Source organism: Haliotis rufescens, unplaced genomic scaffold (assembly GCF_023055435.1).
Source record: "Haliotis rufescens isolate VD_foot unplaced genomic scaffold, xgHalRufe1.0.p SCAF_17, whole genome shotgun sequence".
Lineage (NCBI taxonomy): Eukaryota > Metazoa > Mollusca > Gastropoda > Lepetellida > Haliotidae > Haliotis > Haliotis rufescens.
In genome coordinates this window covers 9,371,639-9,395,343 of record NW_025963857.1, presented here as the reverse complement: position 1 = coordinate 9,395,343, position 23,705 = coordinate 9,371,639, and the positions used below count along the sequence as shown (strand labels likewise).

The 23,705-nt window shown below is 39.7% G+C and overlaps 1 protein-coding gene across 1 annotated transcript in view; it reads right to left on the bottom strand.

The window, feature by feature from the left end:
• LOC124132315 (syntaxin-16-like) overlaps positions 1 to 21,272 on the bottom strand; it is a 31,077-nt gene extending 9,805 nt beyond the window's left edge. Inside the window, exons 1-4 of the mRNA XM_046496207.2 lie at positions 21,066 to 21,272; positions 17,535 to 17,629; positions 2,650 to 2,702; positions 701 to 807 (exon numbers count right to left, since the gene is read on the bottom strand). Coding sequence (XP_046352163.1) covers positions 701 to 807; positions 2,650 to 2,702; positions 17,535 to 17,629; positions 21,066 to 21,146 — 336 coding nt within the window. The 5' untranslated portion in view covers positions 21,147 to 21,272. The remainder of the gene's footprint in view (positions 1 to 700; positions 808 to 2,649; positions 2,703 to 17,534; positions 17,630 to 21,065) is intronic.
• Between the last annotated feature and the right edge of the window lie 2,433 nt (positions 21,273 to 23,705).

Genomic DNA, 23,705 nt, shown 5'->3' with positions numbered 1-23,705 from the left:
CCCCGACATTCGTAAGTCAAAGTAAACCCTGTTGGATCCATGTACATCTGGACCTGGCAACCTGTGACTCACAGGACATTAGGTGTTTTTTTGTCTGTTTGTTGTTTAACGCCGCACTCGGCAAATTCCAGCTATATGACGGCAGTCTGTAAATAATAGAGTCTGGACCAGACAATCCAGTGACCATCATGAGCATCAATCCATCTAATTGGGATCAATGACATGCATCAACCAAGTCAGCGATCCTGACCACCCGATCCCGTTAGTCGCCTCTTACGACAAGCATTGGTTGGTGAAGACCTATTTTACCCGGATCTTCATGGGCCCAGGACATAAGCAATGATCCAAGCATAAGCAATGACCCAAGCCATTTCAGAATGACCACCCAATCTCAATTTTAGTTTGATGGTTAACACAACACTCAGCAATATTCAAACTGTAATGACAGCGGCCTGTAAATAATTGAGTCTGCACCAGACAATCCAGTGATTGACATTATGAGCAATGATCCACACTATTGGCCTACGATGGCACAAAATCAACCAAGTCACTGAGCCTCACCACCCGATCCATTTGGCCGCCTCTTATGACCTATTCGAACCGGAATCCCCACAGAATCATTTTAGTTTTCTCTTGTGACAAGCATGAATCCCTGTGATATGTTCTGACCCTTACTCTCCACAGGGTTGGTAACCGGTACCTGAGTTATTTCTTGGGTCTGGATCTCAATGGCATGTTCCTCATCTACACTGTCATCTAATGTTGGTCGATTCAAATGTTTGTCATGGAGAGCAGACAACTCCTTCACTGAAACAAACACACATACATGATATTTACACTTAACACTAAGAAGGTGTTGGATGCTACACCAATCTCATTAAAATCAGATCTTAGTTCTCGCTACTGCTAAACAAAGATTTTAGGACATCCCATTACGGATCACGTCAGACCGACCTTGCGCAAACTTTGAGCGACCAATGGAATGACCAATCAGAAGGCAGCTTTCTCATGCTTTACGGCACTAATTTCAAATTGGCGACTACGCTTCGAAACATATTTGAACAAATTCTCAATTACAAATTTGAAACCTGAACAAAAAACATTCTGGAATGGCTAATAGATGGTCTAGATTGTAAGGATTCAGTCGTTAAACCCGTAACTATCATACAGATTACCCCATGTTAAAGTTTTCGAGATTGCATGATTAGAAATCACATTCTGACTGTCACTTTCATAACCTGGTAAGCGACGCACTGATTGGTCGGATGAAAGGTCGTTCTGACGTGACCCCTAACGGGATGTCCTCAGATCTTTGTTTAGCGGTAGCGAGAACTAAGGTCTGATTTTAATGAGATTGGATGCTACATGTACTTACGAACAATAGCAATTACACAATAAGGGACAATAACTGAAATTGAAGTGGGCCCACCATGATCAGTCAGAAAACCGTCGATGGTTTGATTAGAACTCCTAGCCAGTTCAAAATATGCAAGCCAGTATTCATTAATTTAGTTAACATTATTAACAATCACTTGCAGTAACATTTAAAAGGCTAACAACATCAATATTGTGACAACCTGATGCATTCACTATAAAATAGTCATGAAGACGAATCCACAGTTTGCTACTTGTGCTATATCACCAACAATCTCATTGCTGTCAGATAAAGCTGAACAGTAGGGCTGTTACGATTCACTCGAATATTCGGGGAATCGAACCGTATCCATTCATGAATTGAATTCGTTATTCGTGGCCTCTAGGATCGAATATTTAAGAATATGCAATCATGTGCATTTACATACCCTGTACCTAAAAATATCCATAAGAACATATTATTTGCATAGATTTCTTTAAAGACAACACTCTTATAATATTTAATTTGACAGGATTGTGGTCACTGGTCCTTGTCCCATTTGAGCAGATACTAGTACCTGGATAAGTGCAGTATATAAATCTATAATATATTAATATTTAACAAACCACGTCAAAGAATTTATGTTGTTATTGTTTCACTAAATATAACAAATACTACATCAGCTGCTGACATGTTATTGTATTCATGATTTAATAATTGTATTCATTACCCTATATTCGTGATACGAATCGTATTTTAAATATATTTAGTAATTGCTGCAACTAAAATAACATGATATTGGAATATATTATTCCTGATAAAAAAATAGTTTCAGATACAATTGTTCTCGATCCTTGCATCAAATCCTTTAAAGTTCTATCATTGGGTAAGTTTTAACCGAATCACCAATAGATCCCAAGAAAACATGTGCACAGCTGATTGCTGTTTCGAGCTTAGCTACACATGGTAATCTTAATCCCTCCATGTAAAACAATGCCTAGCTGAACAAGAAATATAATTTAAATGGTAAATCAATATGTCTGGTGATTTTTTATCTCAAATTTGTACTGACCAAGTTTCTTATCACCTGTTCGTTTACCGGAATTCGCTGAAGGGGTACGGTGTATTTTTTTTCTGCTCATAATATTTGAATTAAATTTTTTCCAAAATACTGAGTCCACTAGAGGGTGGTGTGCATTATACTTGGGTGCGCAATATACTGGTACTCAAGAAAACAAAATATGAGCACATCAAAAGATTCATGATGAAACTCAAATGAGAAACAAACTATTTACCTCTTTGTTTGATTCGGGATATTTCAAATTGGACCTCCTCCACACCATCAACCCTGCAGCAGATAAACATGTGATGTACAATCAACCTTTCAACCCAGTTTACCATGTGAAATACAGTCAACCTTTCAACCCAGATTACCATGTGATATACAATCAACCTTTCAACCCAGTTTACCATGTGAAATACAGTCAACCTTTCAACCCAGTTTACCATGTGATATAGTCCAGAGTGAGTGAGTGAGTGAGTGAGTGAGTGAGTGAGTGAGTGAGTGAGTGAGTGAGTGAGTGAGTGAGTGAGTGAGTGAGTGAGTGAGTGAGTGAGCGAGTTGGGTTAAATACTGTATTCCAGTTATATCATGGGGTGTCAGCTTAATGTGGGAGGAAAGCCCGAAGTGATGCAGGTCTCAGATGTTAACGACTTTGGTGAAACCCACGAGCATGGGTATGGTGCTGACAAACCTAGACACATAATCAGGGTGAACCGGGATTCGAATCCACAATCATAAGTTTCTGGCGTGCCCAAGGGACGCAACTCTGCACAGAAACGCCTTAGATCACTGGGCCACCTGTGCCCCCCTCAAAGGTCAGAAATTTTCCGAAATAACCCCCCAAAATACACATATTTTGAGTTATCATAAATAAAATAATAGGGGTGAAATGATGCAGTGAGGTCACAATACAACATTTTTCATGATACATAGGTCACGATACGATACGTATTGTGATACACATATTTACGTCAAATTGTGTGGACACTTCTTGACCATAAATATTTCAGAGCTAGTTCTAAAGGAAAAGCTAGCTGTAGATACATGTTTGTAGTGGCTATATTTAGTTGTGAACTTGGAACGCTAATTACAACACAAAATTGCTGTGGGGTCATTAAACGAGTAGTAAGTAATATATTTTAGCATGTGCATTGTCTTGTATCTATACAGAAGAAAACATATGGTGTATGGTCGCATGAAATCTTACGATGCATCGATGTATCATTTCACCCCTATTAAATAATAGAAATTACCGTATTCAACGTAATAAGTGCCCAGGGCGCTCTCAAAATTAGAAATAGGGGGCTCTTATCAGAATATTATTTTGGTGAAAAAAAGAGAGTTGAAAGATAAATTTCGTGGTTTATGCTGACAGCCTGAAATGTTTATATGCGACAGATATATTTTTCCAGAATTTAATTGCCCATAATTAAGGGTGCATATAACACACGAGTGCGGATTTTACGCGAATAAATAAGTCTTTCAATCGGAAGGGGTGCTAATTGGGATTGTTCACTAGCCAATATATTTAGCAAATATGGCCGTGGGCGCTTATTAGAGCGGGGCGCTTATTACGTCGAATACGGTACCTTCAACAGTAGAGGACGTAACGTGTACGCGAGACGGCTCTCCCGTCTCGCGTACAAGTGACCCCCTGAGAGGGGTCACGCGTATGCGTGACGGTCTGTCAGTGGACCATGGATTTCTGCCTGTTGCACAAAAATGTCTCTACAAGCGTTATTTGTGAAAATAATAAAACAAAATTAAGTACAGTTATTGATTATCCTACTAGTTATCGAATGACATGAAAAAAATGTCATAAGAAAAATAATAAACGGTCAAATTGGGAGAAAAATGTGTAAAAATCGAGCAAAATGTTCTGTTTTTGACAGCGATTTTCTCCTATGTACATATTTTTCAGAAACTAACACGTAGTATTTTCTAAAAGCTTATTCATCGTAGAGTTACAAAATATATAAATTATTTCACGCACACCAACGCACACCCATTTTCCATCGCGTTGAAACATGTTTACTTTCTTCGAAACTGCGCGAACCGTCTCGCGTACAAGTGACTGGTCGACAAGCCGATAAAGGGAGGTAACCGATGCCTGACTAAAATGTTCAATCGGAACATCCGTCTTGTTACACTAAATGTGTCTGAATCAGAATGATGCGTGTAATATGCACGATATTTATTTAGCGCGTAGTTTCGTGGTTAGAACAAGGAGGAAATGTATTTTGATCACGTATTAGAAAAACAATTTTGCAGTGGGTAATATATTTTTAGGTGGAAGTAAAATTGTTGGAAAACAAAGTATTTCTGTGAAAAAATGAGTAATGCACATAACATATTGAAATTAAAAGAGTCAAATTTGCCGATTTTGGACAGCGATTTTCATCTATGTGCATATTTTTCAGAAACATAATTTCAGTATTTTCTTAAAGCTTATTCGTCGTAGTATAACAACATATATCAATTATTTCACGCACACCAACGCACACCTATGTGCCAGCGCGTTGAAACATATCTACTTTCCTCAAACTGCTCGCAACTGCTAAACAAGTCGTCCCACAGCCCCGTTACGCGTACGAGAGACGGCTCTCCGAACAAGCAGTGAAACACGGCCTGAGAGAGAGTCACTTGTAGGCGTGACTGCCTGTCGAAGGATTGCAGATGTCTGCATGTGACACCAAAAAAACGTCTCTACACACTTCCTATGTGATTATATAAACAAATATACGTAGTTGACTGTTATAGATGCTTGTTATCGAACGATATACAAAGTAGAAAAATAAATTAAAGGGGTCAAATTTGGAGAGATATGTACGAAATTGGAGCCAAATTTGTCGATTTTGGACAGCGATTTTCTCCTATGTGCATATTTTTCAGATACATAATTTCAGTATTTTCTTAAAGCTTATTCGTCGTAGTATAACAACATATATAAATTATTTCACGCACACCAACGCACACCTATGTGCCAGCGCGTTGAAACATATCTACTTTACTCAAACTGCTCGCAGTTGCTAAACAAGTCTTCCCACAGCCCCGTTACGCGTACGAGAGACGGCTCTCCGAACAAGCAGTGAAACACGGCCTGAGAGAGAGTCACTTGTAGGCGTGACTGCCCGTCGAAGGATTGCAGATGTCTGCATGTGACACCAAAAAAACGTCTCTACACACTTCCTATGTGATTATATAAACAAATATACGTAGTTGACTGTTAGATGCTTGTTATCGAACGATATACAAAGTAGAAAAATAAATTAAAGGGGTCAAATTTGGAGAGAAATGTACGAAATTGGAGCCAAATTTGTCGATTTTGGACAGCGATTTTCTCCTATGTGCATATTTTTCAGATACATAATTTCAGTATTTTCTTAAAGCTTATTCGTCGTAGTATAACAACATATATAAATTATTTCACGCACACCAACGCACACCTATGTGCCAGCGCGTTGAAACATATCTACTTTACTCAAACTGCTCGCAGTTGCTAAACAAGTCTTCCCACAGCCCCGTTACGCGTACGAGAGACGGCTCTCCGAACAAGCAGTGAAACACGGCCTGAGAGAGAGTCACTTGTAGGCGTGACTGCCCGTCGAAGGATTACAGATGTCTGCATGTGACACCAAAAAACCGTTTCTACACACTTCCTATGTGATTATATAAACAAATATACGTAGCTGACTGTTAGATGCTTGTTATCGAACGATATACAAAGTAGAAAAATAAATTAAAGGGGTCAAATTTGGAGAGATATGTACGAAATTGGAGCCAAATTTGTCGATTTTGGACAGCGATTTTCTCCTATGTGCATATTTTTCAGATACATAATTTCAGTATTTTCTTAAAGCTTATTCGTCGTAGTATAACAACATATATAAATTATTTCACGCACACCAACGCACACCTATGTGCCAGCGCGTTGAAACATATCTACTTTACTCAAACTGCTCGCAGTTGCTAAACAAGTCTTCCCACAGCCCCGTTACGCGTACGAGAGACGGCTCTCCGAACAAGCAGTGAAACACGGCCTGAGAGAGAGTCACTTGTAGGCGTGACTGCCCGTCGAAGGATTGCAGATGTCTGCATGTGACACCAAAAAAACGTCTCTACACACTTCCTATGTGATTATATAAACAAATATACGTAGTTGACTGTTAGATGCTTGTTATCGAACGATATACAAAGTAGAAAAATAAATTAAAGGGGTCAAATTTGGAGAGAAATGTACGAAATTGGAGCCAAATTTGTCGATTTTGGTCAGCGATTTTCTCCTATGTGCATATTTTTCAGATACATAATTTCAGTATTTTCTTAAAGCTTATTCGTCGTAGTATAACAACATATATAAATTATTTCACGCACACCAACGCACACCTATGTGCCAGCGCGTTGAAACATATCTACTTTCCTCAAACTGCTCGCAGTTGCTAAACAAGTCTTCCCACAGCCCCGTTACGCGTACGAGAGACGGCTCTCCGAACAAGCAGTGAAACACGGCCTGAGAGAGAGTCACTTGTAGGCGTGACTGCCCGTCGAAGGATTACAGATGTCTGCATGTGACACCAAAAAACCGTTTCTACACACTTCCTATGTGATTATATAAACAAATATACGTAGCTGACTGTTAGATGCTTGTTATCGAACGATATACAAAGTAGAAAAATAAATTAAAGGGGTCAAATTTGGAGAGATATGTACGAAATTGGAGCCAAATTTGTCGATTTTGGACAGCGATTTTCTCCTATGTGCATATTTTTCAGATACATAATTTCAGTATTTTCTTAAAGCTTATTCGTCGTAGTATAACAACATATATAAATTATTTCACGCACACCAACGCACACCTATGTGCCAGCGCGTTGAAACATATCTACTTTACTCAAACTGCTCGCAGTTGCTAAACAAGTCTTCCCACAGCCCCGTTACGCGTACGAGAGACGGCTCTCCGAACAAGCAGTGAAACACGGCCTGAGAGAGAGTCACTTGTAGGCGTGACTGCCCGTCGAAGGATTGCAGATGTCTGCATGTGACACCAAAAAAACGTCTCTACACACTTCCTATGTGATTATATAAACAAATATACGTAGTTGACTGTTAGATGCTTGTTATCGAACGATATACAAAGTAGAAAAATAAATTAAAGGGGTCAAATTTGGAGAGAAATGTACGAAATTGGAGCCAAATTTGTCGATTTTGGACAGCGATTTTCTCCTATGTGCATATTTTTCAGATACATAATTTCAGTATTTTCTTAAAGCTTATTCGTCGTAGTATAACAACATATATAAATTATTTCACGCACACCAACGCACACCTATGTGCCAGCGCGTTGAAACATATCTACTTTCCTCAAACTGCTCGCAGTTGCTAAACAAGTCTTCCCACAGCCCCGTTACGCGTACGAGAGACGGCTCTCCGAACAAGCAGTGAAACACGGCCTGAGAGAGAGTCACTTGTAGGCGTGACTGCCCGTCGAAGGATTACAGATGTCTGCATGTGACACCAAAAAACCGTTTCTACACACTTCCTATGTGATTATATAAACAAATATACGTAGCTGACTGTTAGATGCTTGTTATCGAACGATATACAAAGTAGAAAAATAAATTAAAGGGGTCAAATTTGGAGAGATATGTACGAAATTGGAGCCAAATTTGTCGATTTTGGACAGCGATTTTCTCCTATGTGCATATTTTTCAGATACATAATTTCAGTATTTTCTTAAAGCTTATTCGTCGTAGTATAACAACATATATAAATTATTTCACGCACACCAACGCACACCTATGTGCCAGCGCGTTGAAACATATCTACTTTACTCAAACTGCTCGCAGTTGCTAAACAAGTCTTCCCACAGCCCCGTTACGCGTACGAGAGACGGCTCTCCGAACAAGCAGTGAAACACGGCCTGAGAGAGAGTCACTTGTAGGCGTGACTGCCCGTCGAAGGATTGCAGATGTCTGCATGTGACACCAAAAAAACGTCTCTACACACTTCCTATGTGATTATATAAACAAATATACGTAGTTGACTGTTAGATGCTTGTTATCGAACGATATACAAAGTAGAAAAATAAATTAAAGGGGTCAAATTTGGAGAGAAATGTACGAAATTGGAGCCAAATTTGTCGATTTTGGACAGCGATTTTCTCCTATGTGCATATTTTTCAGATACATAATTTCAGTATTTTCTTAAAGCTTATTCGTCGTAGTATAACAACATATATAAATTATTTCACGCACACCAACGCACACCTATGTGCCAGCGCGTTGAAACATATCTACTTTCCTCAAACTGCTCGCAGTTGCTAAACAAGTCTTCCCACAGCCCCGTTACGCGTACGAGAGACGGCTCTCCGAACAAGCAGTGAAACACGGCCTGAGAGAGAGTCACTTGTAGGCGTGACTGCCCGTCGAAGGATTACAGATGTCTGCATGTGACACCAAAAAACCGTTTCTACACACTTCCTATGTGATTATATAAACAAATATACGTAGCTGACTGTTAGATGCTTGTTATCGAACGATATACAAAGTAGAAAAATAAATTAAAGGGGTCAAATTTGGAGAGATATGTACGAAATTGGAGCCAAATTTGTCGATTTTGGACAGCGATTTTCTCCTATGTGCATATTTTTCAGATACATAATTTCAGTATTTTCTTAAAGCTTATTCGTCGTAGTATAACAACATATATAAATTATTTCACGCACACCAACGCACACCTATGTGCCAGCGCGTTGAAACATATCTACTTTACTCAAACTGCTCGCAGTTGCTAAACAAGTCTTCCCACAGCCCCGTTACGCGTACGAGAGACGGCTCTCCGAACAAGCAGTGAAACACGGCCTGAGAGAGAGTCACTTGTAGGCGTGACTGCCCGTCGAAGGATTGCAGATGTCTGCATGTGACACCAAAAAAACGTCTCTACACACTTCCTATGTGATTATATAAACAAATATACGTAGTTGACTGTTAGATGCTTGTTATCGAACGATATACAAAGTAGAAAAATAAATTAAAGGGGTCAAATTTGGAGAGAAATGTACGAAATTGGAGCCAAATTTGTCGATTTTGGACAGCGATTTTCTCCTATGTGCATATTTTTCAGATACATAATTTCAGTATTTTCTTAAAGCTTATTCGTCGTAGTATAACAACATATATAAATTATTTCACGCACACCAACGCACACCTATGTGCCAGCGCGTTGAAACATATCTACTTTCCTCAAACTGCTCGCAGTTGCTAAACAAGTCTTCCCACAGCCCCGTTACGCGTACGAGAGACGGCTCTCCGAACAAGCAGTGAAACACGGCCTGAGAGAGAGTCACTTGTAGGCGTGACTGCCCGTCGAAGGATTACAGATGTCTGCATGTGACACCAAAAAACCGTTTCTACACACTTCCTATGTGATTATATAAACAAATATACGTAGCTGACTGTTAGATGCTTGTTATCGAACGATATACAAAGTAGAAAAATAAATTAAAGGGGTCAAATTTGGAGAGATATGTACGAAATTGGAGCCAAATTTGTCGATTTTGGACAGCGATTTTCTCCTATGTGCATATTTTTCAGATACATAATTTCAGTATTTTCTTAAAGCTTATTCGTCGTAGTATAACAACATATATAAATTATTTCACGCACACCAACGCACACCTATGTGCCAGCGCGTTGAAACATATCTACTTTACTCAAACTGCTCGCAGTTGCTAAACAAGTCTTCCCACAGCCCCGTTACGCGTACGAGAGACGGCTCTCCGAACAAGCAGTGAAACACGGCCTGAGAGAGAGTCACTTGTAGGCGTGACTGCCCGTCGAAGGATTGCAGATGTCTGCATGTGACACCAAAAAAACGTCTCTACACACTTCCTATGTGATTATATAAACAAATATACGTAGTTGACTGTTAGATGCTTGTTATCGAACGATATACAAAGTAGAAAAATAAATTAAAGGGGTCAAATTTGGAGAGAAATGTACGAAATTGGAGCCAAATTTGTCGATTTTGGACAGCGATTTTCTCCTATGTGCATATTTTTCAGATACATAATTTCAGTATTTTCTTAAAGCTTATTCGTCGTAGTATAACAACATATATAAATTATTTCACGCACACCAACGCACACCTATGTGCCAGCGCGTTGAAACATATCTACTTTCCTCAAACTGCTCGCAGTTGCTAAACAAGTCTTCCCACAGCCCCGTTACGCGTACGAGAGACGGCTCTCCGAACAAGCAGTGAAACACGGCCTGAGAGAGAGTCACTTGTAGGCGTGACTGCCCGTCGAAGGATTACAGATGTCTGCATGTGACACCAAAAAACCGTTTCTACACACTTCCTATGTGATTATATAAACAAATATACGTAGCTGACTGTTAGATGCTTGTTATCGAACGATATACAAAGTAGAAAAATAAATTAAAGGGGTCAAATTTGGAGAGATATGTACGAAATTGGAGCCAAATTTGTCGATTTTGGACAGCGATTTTCTCCTATGTGCATATTTTTCAGATACATAATTTCAGTATTTTCTTAAAGCTTATTCGTCGTAGTATAACAACATATATAAATTATTTCACGCACACCAACGCACACCTATGTGCCAGCGCGTTGAAACATATCTACTTTACTCAAACTGCTCGCAGTAGCTAAACAAGTCTTCCCACAGCCCCGTTACGCGTACGAGAGACGGCTCTCCGAACAAGCAGTGAAACACGGCCTGAGAGAGAGTCACTTGTAGGCGTGACTGCCCGTCGAAGGATTGCAGATGTCTGCATGTGACACCAAAAAAACGTCTCTACACACTTCCTATGTGATTATATAAACAAATATACGTAGTTGACTGTTAGATGCTTGTTATCGAACGATATACAAAGTAGAAAAATAAATTAAAGGGGTCAAATTTGGAGAGAAATGTACGAAATTGGAGCCAAATTTGTCGATTTTGGACAGCGATTTTCTCCTATGTGCATATTTTTCAGATACATAATTTCAGTATTTTCTTAAAGCTTATTCGTCGTAGTATAACAACATATATAAATTATTTCACGCACACCAACGCACACCTATGTGCCAGCGCGTTGAAACATATCTACTTTCCTCAAACTGCTCGCAGTTGCTAAACAAGTCTTCCCACAGCCCCGTTACGCGTACGAGAGACGGCTCTCCGAACAAGCAGTGAAACACGGCCTGAGAGAGAGTCACTTGTAGGCGTGACTGCCCGTCGAAGGATTACAGATGTCTGCATGTGACACCAAAAAACCGTTTCTACACACTTCCTATGTGATTATATAAACAAATATACGTAGCTGACTGTTAGATGCTTGTTATCGAACGATATACAAAGTAGAAAAATAAATTAAAGGAGTCAAATTTGGAGAGAAATGTAGGAATTGGAGCCAAATTTGTCGATTTGGACAGCGATTTTCTCCTATGTGCATATTTTTCAGATACATAATTTCAGTATTTTCTTAAAGCTTATTCGTCGTAGTGTAACAACATATAAATACTTGTTCACGCACACGAACGCACACCTATGTGCCAGCGCGTTGAAACATATCTACTTTCCTTAAACTGCTCGCAATTGCTAAACAAGTCGTCCCACAGCCCCGTTACGCGTACGAGAGACGGCTCTCCGAACAAGCAGTGAAACACGGCCTGAGGGGGAGTCACTTGTAGGCGTGACTGCCTGGTCAACATCCATAGATTACAGATGTCCATAAAAACAAACATACGTAGTTATTGACTGTTGTAATACTTGTTATCGAACAATTTAACATCAAAACTAACGAATAATTGGCGTCATTTTGCATGGTGTTTGTCATGCACCTCACTGTCGCAGTTTAATTAGCATCTCTATATGATTATGTAAAAGAATATTTGAAACGGTCCGAAAGGCATGCATTAGGCACCTCTGTTCAAAATGTAAACATATTAACTTGGTCTCGTCGCCATATGGCTGAAATAATACCGATTCGACGTTAACAATTAACTCGCTCACTCTTATTTCAGAATAGGTGCGTTAGTTTTCTAACAAGAGAAAGGTTCGATCACGTGATACCCTGCACAACCGCAGTGGGGGGTGAAAATAAGGCGAGCATGGCCGAGTGAGCTCGGGGGTTATCGGCAATTGTTTGTAAATCTTGCCTCGCGAAGGTTCGACGTATCGGCACTTTTAATGACTGTCAGATCAATATTTAGGACAGAATATACATTAATTTGTGAGATGATGTCTTGGAACATGTATGACACGATAAACTTTCTTTATACACAAAATATACCCGAGCACAGGTGGACAGGAAATAATATAATCTGGTCCAAACGGCCTATCACGCACGCAGAATACACTACTATATAGAATATACTACTGCATCGCACGTGTTTTACCTAATTGCCGAGACTGCCTGTATATTCAGTGCAATTTGAGGTGGTCATAAATCCTACAGGTCCCTCCCCGTACCTATACATGGCCCTGAAGGACTGGCCGTGTGCGCGCTCACAATGTATATTTCCAAATACAATATACAATTCCAAATATATTTTTTTTTTCATTATTCACACCATACCCCATAGATGCGGTAAAGTAAATATAAAATTGGATTTGCTTGTGGGTTTGTACCCCCCCCAACCCCCTCCCCACCAGAGATTGATTTATTTATACTTTATTAGGTCATTTATGCTAAAGCGATGTAAACCATTATATATGCCTATCAAAGACTTCGCAGAAACCGTGCTTGTATAAATTTCGTTGGCTTCCTTTGGATATGGCTGACACAGCCTACCCACATGTGTGATTCGAGTTGCTAAGCGAAATCAGTATACACGTCCCTGATATGCTGCCGATTGGTGCGAGTAGTGATTCAACTTGGATTGGAATTGACACTTATTGAGGTTAACTAATCTGCATAAGCACCGGTTACGTGTTCTTTCATAATGGGATTATCAGAGGATAGTAATTGACACAACTGTTCCCAAGACTTATTTATTCATAAAACTATACAATGACAAAAAAATCATGATAATATACATGTGTGTCTGTCTCAACAGTACAAGTCATCTTCTGGAATCCTGCCAGTTTTCGGTTTTTGATCAAGCGTGTGCCTGTTGGAGACTTAAAAGGGATTAACTTTGGACCACTGTCGTGGTGAATTTACTGCACTAAATCTATCGTGAAAGAACGGGGTAGCGTTCTGCAGAGATCCATCATTCATCGCTGACGTGATGACGCCAGGTCTTTGGGACCCTACCCACACATTGTCCATCTGGTAGCAGCAGTTGATGGCTGAGGTGTCGAATTGGTTGCCTGGTTCTTGGTGAATCTTCATCATGTTCAACGGCAAGGCGATTGGTGGTTATACCCGGAAAGCATGATATCTGCAGAATAAAAAAGACATGTCGATTTCATCCAATTGATGAATACCTGTTTTTCAGTTATTTCGAATACATCGAATGCTGTGTGTATAGCTGTTTGTAGACCATTTATGAAAATTTATGATATCTTTGAACGGTTGCATGTTCCACAAGTGTGGGTTTCATCTTTACTTCGCAAGCCTCAGAACTGTCGAGTAACCATTAGGGTAAGTCGAGTTGTTTCGGCATATGTTAAATTCCCAAATCCCGTCGAATCAATGACATCAACTATTATCAGTAGTATATTTGTTGTAGCATAACACGTCATCCGTCTAACGTTTGTGGTTACACGCATGCGCTTTTAAAATAAAGTTTGGTAGCGGAATAGAAATTGAACTAGTACGCTGCTACAGTTCCTTACTTACCCATAAATTGTGGAAAATACCACTACAGGACACACCGACGCGTGTGTAGTGACTGGAAAAACTTCGGATCCCCATCCAGTAGGTCCACGGAAAGAATGCACATATTGAACTAAGGACGAAAACCTTTTCGTCAGCTGATCCATAACTTTAGTCTAGTGTGGATGAATAAACGGTTATGCTCACGCTTGACAAATCTAAATATGACGAATGAATTAACAATTGTTGAACAGTTGCATTAGTTTACATGACATCAACCACTACGTCGTGCATGGATATTTGTTCATAAAATAGCAATTGCTAAACGGTAACAACATATATTCAATATGAAACAGCACGGACCTACATGTGATGCAGGTGATTAAAACCGCTTAGTTGTGGGCATAGTCTGACCACCGACTGGCTCACACTGGCTAATCCCCTTCTGATCGATCAATATACAACTGTATCGTGTTAAAATATGCACTCGTCTATATTTATATTATTTCAGACATTGTCATGTTACTGATAATACGGAATTAAATACGAAATGCTATACATTATCATTGCCTGTTTTCAATTGTGTTCATACAAGAACATAATTCAATTTCGTCTGCTGTCATTACACCACCAGTTAAAAAATTATATGGGAGGGGGCATCAATTGGTGCGGGAATCGTATATAGGTAACTTTCGGGTCTCTCGAGGGGATACGTATAAATAGTAATCCTCCAGACTTTTACAAACGAAATATATTTTATACTGTTAGCACCTTCTTTGTTTTTAACGAGCCTACTATCAAAGTTCTTGCAGCAAATACTGTGCTATAGTTAATCACTGTCACTGTCCTTGTGCAATTGAGGCTGTAATTTGAGAACACGGTACCAGCACCAATTGCCTTCAGTTGTATATTGTCGTTTAACAACGCGCATTTTGATAGGCTGACTGTTGACACTCGAGCAGCCAAGCTCAGGTATTAACCGTTCGTTATCGTAAACATTGTCGTTGACAATACACACGGGTTCTCTCTATACCCGTTATTTCGTTATAAGCGCTTTCATCATTGTAGTATTCTATTCTATTCTCATCACTTTATTATGAGGACAACAAAACGCGGGTCAGTCGTCTCGCCGGCTCCTCTTCAATTAGATCGCGTAATCACAAGATGCAAATTAGCATAACACCGGAAATCCTGTTATTACACGATTGAATATTCCATTTAATACTTTTCAGATATACGAATCGTGCATCAATGAACGGATTTATTTCCAGAAACACCGCTGACGAACAGGTAGATGTGAGCTGATTGCTATTTCCGGCCTATAATTTACGAGAAAATACATGCGGTATTTTTAATATCTGCATATAAAACAATGCCAAGCAGAACAGAAAATATAGGATACTGCGCATAATATGATAATGATCGTGTATACACTAATCGACAACAAAAACACGTCAATGTGGCTGCTGCTCAGATAGGTGTCGTTTGGCGCAGCAAGAATAGAGCGAACCGCAATCAGGTGGATTTATCATGATGACTAAGCGTTTCTCCACTGCCACAAAAGGCTAAATTGTATATCACGTGATCGGACATTTTGATAGTTTTTCTTGTTATATCGCCGAGGAACAATTATCGCTAACCGTTATAGCGCGCACGTGGTTGCATCTCATTTTAGTTTTGAGAGTCTTAGTTTTCATAACAGGGGAGAAATATTTATCCGAAAACAATGATCAAAAGGACTCTTGTGCGGAAATATTTTTTCAAAACCCGCAATATTCACCTTGCTCAATATCTTCAATATCCTATCTTCCTCAAAATACAATTCTGAAATCTATTTGAGGTACACATAGGGATAAGCAAGATCGAATTTGGGGAATATTGTCAGTTTGCAAAGAACAAATTGATAATAGCATTTCTTATTAATTTTGGTGAATTAAAATAATATTGAGCGCGAAAACTGAAATATCCCCAAAATGTCATTTGTAAACTGGAACTGTGGGCGTGATCACGTGCTGTAAGGCGATTGCGAGAGCTGGTACAATAAGTCACCGGTAAAGTTTCCACTGTTCCCTATCGTAGCACAGACAGACATTGTAACGCTATAACCGAAATCAACTGAATCTTATTCAAGAAAGCGCATATGCTCACAGTTTCACAAAAATTAAAGTTATTGGTACATTCAACTTTGTAGCCTGCAGCCTCGGGTTTCGCGGTACTTGTCATAAACGGAACAAATGGCACTCACTAACATTTATGATTATTCACTCCTGTTATGCCAAAAGTATGTATTTATGATTTGGCTACTAGTGAAGAAAGTACTGCTAAGTATGAAATTTTGGCCCTAATTATCTCCTAATATATCCTGACCACAGCGCGGGAAAATGTGCGGGCTACGTAACTTCCGTTACCTTATTAGTCGCCATGAATATGTAGATGAGCTAGTTCAGCTCGAGAGAGAAAGTTTATTTGGGAAACTGCCGGTCATATCGCTGTCCATTGACAGATGGGGGTAAGGCAATAATAAAAAAATAAAAGATACCAGAAGTAAGTATCAATGCGATAATGACCCCTAACTTGCAGCAGACGGAACATTCCGAGGAAATTGAAATTGTTTACGGAGCGAGCACTTCCTGGTTACTGATTGTCATAACAGACACCCGCTAAAAGGCGTGTCCCGCGTGAGCGACCGGAAATCACAAATGCCGCGATACGATGAATGCCGCGGTACCACGAGGTCAGAGTATACACGGAATATGCCAGAAATAACATGAAAAATGGCGATAATTGGTCGCTAGCTTCGACGTGTACACTTTCAAGTGTATCCAGTCCAGAATGACATGTTGACATGTTTTAACTGTTCGAAAATAGGGTATGTGAAAATAGGAAGGCGGATGCCCCGATGCACACGCGACCCGCCAGTCACGACCTTGGGTGGATTGTTGTGGTCCCTCTCGGCAGTGGGTGATTTTACATAGCGCTTTAATTACTTTCGCGGAGGTCGCGGGTGACAGCACAGCCACGGTGATTGAATTAATTAGTATCAAGCGCTTCACTGAGTACTGCGGACCGCACCGTCTCGCGTACAAGAGACGGCAGAGCCGTCACGCGTACACGTTACGTCTGTGACTGTTCAAAAGCTATTTGAACATCCTGAAAATTGTGTACTTTTGCCACAATGGCCTATTGACATGACAATATCATGACAATTTGTTGACTGTCACCTGACTTCCTTGTATATGCTGACTGGTCGGCTATTCAAATGTGGACACAATGAGTCGACATGATCGGTGTACTAAGGGATACCCACCATATATCTATTCTATCTAAAAACAGTTGCAATACCCACCATTCTGGAGGTAGTCGAGATGACCTTGTCGAAGCAATCCCCAGTTCAGGGTCAACAGAGGCAGAACCCATGAGTGCCATGCGGTCATCTGCTGTCTGAAAATACCAACCAGACATTCCAGTTATATCACAGCGTGTCAGCTTAATGTGGGAGGAAAGCCCGAAGTGATGCAGGTCTCAGACGTTTACCACTTCGGTGAAACCCACGAGCACGGGTATGGTGCTGACAAACCTAGAAACATAATTGGGGCGAACCGGGATTCGAACCCACAATCATAGGTTTCTGGCGTGCCTAAGGGATGCAACTCTGCACAGCGAATCGCGGCGCCTTAGACGACTGGGCCACCCGTGCCCCCCCAGACCTGTGAAGACCACCAGACTTGCAGGTTGTGGAAAGTGCTGTACAAGTCAATGTTTGACCAATGATTTTCCTTGAGACTAACTGCAGTAGGACATACTTAAAAATTTATCAACTCTTGATACGACATTCTTCTAAATCATTGCCAAATTTGAAAAATAGAGTGGTTAAGGCATTTTTGATAGAAGACCTTTCATCATTTGTGGTGACATATATATGTAACAAGGACTAAATGCAGTTTGGAACATCGCGCACATGACCAATCCAAATGACGGCAGGTTCTGAGTTCAAGCACACTTTAGACATGCTCTCTGATTGGTTGATCAGAGTACGATGTTGCCAGCAGCACATCATATTGTAAGAAGTCACGGCTGCACAATGGGTATACTTTCATAACGTACTAGAAATAGATACATTCATTATTTGTGTTGAGAAATCAAGAGATTCTTCAAAATGAAAATCATGGAAAGTAAAAGAACCAATTTTGTGACATAAAAACACCATTTTTGGTCAATAATCTGGACAAGTAGTATTGTTCACAATCATTCACTTGATTCACTGTTTCAGAGACAATTCCATAAATAGCCTCTGCTTGTTTCAGTGAAACTTGAAAAAAAATATGGATTTATCTCTGATTACATTTGATAACTTTTGGAAAGAGGTGAGATAGTTAATCAAAACTCACAACTAACTCCTAAGATTGCACTGGGTATTTTTATCGGGTAGAAACTAACATTTTTAGTCCACTGGTCCTTATAATGATTACATATAGCAAAACCCTTAAAAATGGCAAATTTCTACAAGTCCTTATGATACCTTAACTATTGGGCAGATTGGCAAGGACTACAGGACTAGTGCCAATTTCTAAGGCTGAAGGGTAATTAACCCTATGGATTGTAATGGGATGCTTGATCTTCAAGTCAGTATTCAGGGTAACCTTAACTAGACTCATATACTCTCCAAAATAAAGTCCTGCATAAGGTTAAATAGAAACAACCGTATAAAGGAACCCTCAAGTACTAAGAAACTCTCAAGTCTCAGTTTCTTTCCTCGACTTAAAAAGGAGATTAAAATAGTAGGGCTGGGACAGGTAACTGGGGTCAGGTGGGTACTGTGTAGGACCAGTGTGTACCCATAGGATTACCTGGACTTGTGGTAGGTCACGTGATATATATTGTTTAATGAAAAAAAAATATCTAGAACTCTATGTTTAGACTATAAGTCACTTGTGTTCGCATTTCTTTCTGACTATGCACACATTTTATTTCTTACTTTTATACGTTTGAATAAAGATAAAACTTCAGTCAACGTTAGTGTATGCATGACTTGATGGTTTTATAAGTGTATCTAAATACATATTTTCCAGGGCTATGGTCAAACTATTCCCAATTAGACATTTTGTACATATCTCTTGAAACCTACAGTGGGTACCCGGGAAGGGTCGGGTACCCAGATAGTAAACTTGGACTCGTCCCAGCCCTAAAAAAATAGGCTGCTAGCGCTGAGAAGGGATAGGAACGGGATTCATGTTTCACAAAAACATGCTCTGGGGTCTCTGCGTGCTGTCACTGAATCCCTGCAAAGAGCTCGTGATACAGCCACTTTGAAGATATATTGTCAAACAACTCACTGTCGCAGTTGTAGTAGCAAAACAATATGTAAAGCGCACCGAAAGGCTTGCATAAGGGCAGTCTGTTCTGATTTCAGAATAACCGCGTTTGTTAACAAACAAACAAAACGTCTGGTCACGTGATATGCAAATTACCCTCTGGCAGTGGTGTTACACTAAGTCACCACTGCGCCGGAGTGTGACCAAATATCATGAATATGTTTCAGTTTAGCTAGTATCATAATGGACATGTTACTGTTTCCTCAACACATCATGTTTCAATTATCCATGTATTGTATCGTGTATCCCATCCCCAACTAAATAAGGGTTATAGCTATTAGGCACCTCAGCAAAACGTCACCCGGTGAAAACAGCACCGATTGGCAAAAATGGCACCTCGTCTCAAGTGAAAACAGCTACTTTTGCCTAGCGAAAACGGCACCATATAATTGTGAAACGTTACATTAGAAATTAGCCTCTATTTCAACTAGATCTATATTCCAACTAAGCCTGTACATAACTCAACTTATTGTGAAAACATAGTATGCTTTAAAGTAAAATAAATGAAATCATACTCACATCGCCACTTACAAACACAAATAATTGTGAAATGTTAAAATAAGTTTACTCCAATTTACTCACCGACTCTGATTGGGAGGCACAACAAACTTATTGTGAAAACGTTATATGCTTTGAACAAATGTTGAAGTTTTAAGTACCTATTCAATTTAACTCAATGTCAACATGGTCAAGCTGAAACTGTATCACAATTATTCACAATGGCCTTTTGATGTGTTGCATGCGATAAGAATGTTAGAAAAAATCAACATGCTGTATCATGTGACATAAATTGTTCTTATCGTTATTAAAAATAGATATGCCGTTTTCGCTAGAGAAATCTGTGACGTTTTAGCCTGCCCCAACTAAATAACACAACTATGTGTATCGTTGAAGCTCCAGCAAAGTACTTACCGTATTCGACATAATAAGCTCCCCGCTCTAATAAGCGCCCACTCTAATAATTTGCTAATATATTGGCTAGTGAACAATCCCAATTAGCACCCCTTCGGATTGATCAATGTACACAAGACTTATTTATTCGCGTATAATACGCACTCATGTGTTGTATGCACCCTAAATTATGGGCAATTAAATTCTGGAAAAAGATATGACGTATATAAACATTTCAGGCTGTCAGCATAAACCACGAAATTTATCCTTTAACTCTGTTTTTTTTCACCAAAATAATATTACAAAATATTGTAATAAGAGCCCCCTAATTCTAATTTTGAGAGCGCCCTTGGCGCTTATTACGTCGAATACGGTATTTCCTTTCACCTGTTATTGTTATTGTTATGTTAATTTGTGTTTAGTCTATATATTTGGGGAGGAAATACATGTGCCAGATATCTGGCAGTACATGACAAGAAAGCATGCACATATTAAGATCTGACATTTTGTTTTTCCTGTTTCTCCCATATGTATTATACGCTGTAGCAGCTATGAAGCTGAGCGGTCTGCTTACATCGTATGATAATTAGGCCTAAGTCAGTGTCACAACTCACTTGTTCTGAAAAGATGTGGCGACTTTGCAAGGCATTATTTCTCATTAGAATGAACACTTCAGTGAGACTTCTTGTCGCCATTATGGCAGAAGGCCCGGGAATCGGGTGATCTTCACTAATCAAAACGACCAGATGACTCAAAACGATAAACGTGTTGTCGGTTCCATTATGTCATTTCTTATGATAGAAGGGGCCTGAAGATTCCGTTCCTTTTCCGGTGTGGTCGCTTACACCGTTATCTAAGCTCCCTGCAGCGAACTCAAAGGTAGCACGCGCTGCTTTGGAGTTTGGAGCTAAGCCATGCTTTTTCGGATGTTTAAAATGTGTTATTTCTTAATATCAGTAATAAATGAACTAACAACCTCACAAAAATGTTCTAATTATAAATTGTGTAACCAAATAATTCTCAAATAATTCAGTGTATACGGGTTTTGAATCGTTTGAAGTCATCGACTTTCGTCTTTGTATGTATGTGTGTTCGACCGTGGCTAATACGTCTCTGTTATCAAATACAAAATTCCAACCACGTCAAAATAGTACGTATTGGCAAATGTATCCCCGTTGTTTTGTCAAAGAGTATATGTTTCTGCAGTGAAATGGACTATTGGAATTTGGGAATGGGAATTTTCCCCAAGGAACAGTTTTTTACCGATACATTGACAGTGGCAATATTTGTTCCGGGCGGAGCTAATTCCATGTGGAACTGATCACTGTTGACACCTACGCCAAGACGTTATCATGAAACAAATTTTAATTTAAACCATACTGTTGTAGTCACGATGATGTATATACATAAGCATAGGTTCGGAGGTCTGAGGAAATAAGTTTAATTACATGTGTGTGTGTGTGTGTGTGTGTGTGTGTGTGCGAGTGCGTGCGTACGTGCGCGCGCGCGCGTATATACGTGTCAAAAGTCGTTATATCGAAGAACTCATGGAAGCACGCACATAAATCTACGATCTGTCCGCCGTATAACGTACAGAGGTTCTCACCTATAAAATGGGGCGGTCGGGTAGCCTAGTGGTTAAAGCGTTCGCTCGTCACGCCGAAGACCCGGGTTCGAATCCCGACATGGGTACAATGTGTGAAGCCCATTTCTGGTGTCCCCCGCCGTGATATTGCTGGAATATTGCTAAAAGCGGCGTAAAACCAAACTCACTCACTCACTCTCACCTATAATAACCGTGCTTGCTTTCGTGCTTTGCTTACAGTTTATATTGATCAGTATGACGAAATATGTACATGCCATTTCGTAAATTCTAAATACCTCTGTCCACATTCCATCAGCCTACTCTGAACCCATTAAGCAATAACGCCCCCATTATGTATACTTAATCCTCTTTCATTGGCTTCCTGTCTTATTGGCTTCTCTACCATGTGTTCTCTATCCATCAAGTTGCTGCAGTGTTATCCTTCTAGTCATTGAGAGGCATTTAGAAGTGATCACAGAAGGAAGAGAATTCATGGATGTCAACTTCTTTATTATGAGGAATACAACATTTCGGAGTATATACTTACTCCTTCACCTGATGAAGGTGAAGGAGTAAGTGTAAACTCCGCGTTGTGTGTATGCTTACTCCTTCATCAGGTGAAGGAGTAAGTATATACTCCGCGTTGTGTGTATGCTTACTCCTTCTGTTTTCATTACTTAACCTACTCATGTTAATCTCTCTCATCTATGCAATTGTTGTTACTGTTAATCCCCCGCCTACTATATATATTCTGTACCATGTTCATTATTCAGCCTTGCTTGACAACGGTTTTAGGACTTCGCCTTTACAGTAATTAAAGAAGTTACTATCCATACATTGTGTGTACTTTGTCATCCGTCAACTTCTAAATAATGCCGATCAAACAATTCACTGTGGTCCTGTGAAGATCCGAGTTAACCCATGCTTGTCGTAATGGTTGATGCATGCCATGGTATCCCAATTGCCTAGATCGATGCCCATAATGTCAAGCACTGCATTGTCTGGTTCAAATATTATTGATAGACCGCTGTCATATAGCCGGAATATTGCTGAGTGCGGCCTTAAACAACAAACAAACAAACAAATAGTGCGACTGTATCACTGAGCAGACTGAGATTAGTTCCGGTATACAGTGTTATTTCACTGGAGGGAAACATAACCTATATCTATCATCAGTTAATTATGAACGAAATAAACGTCGCCTAGGAGTTGTTTACTGTACCAAAAAACAGTGCAGAATGATTAAACCACGAGGGGTGCGCCCCCGTGTAGTTTATTGTCCCAGCAGTGTTTTATTGTACGGTAAACAACGACCACGAGTCGTTTATTTTTTATATGAGATATCAACATCATGTACAGCATGTTTAAGTATGTAAATATAATGTACGAGCTTTAAAATATTTAGCCGTAATCCGAATGTACTCAATGTACGTTTTGAAAACCAAATGTAGTACATTGTTGGCAGTATAATTTTCTGAGAGAGATTTTGATAGTCTGGACCCCTCCCTTTTAAAAATGGTGGATCCGCCCCGGTAACACAATAATACTATCGTATACTGCCATTGGAATTGAATAATGTTCCAGACTATTCGCTTGGTTTTCTCACCACCGTCAACGTGGAATTGACCCAGTCTTTGTGATGTGCGACATGACCTCCACGCTCCAAAAG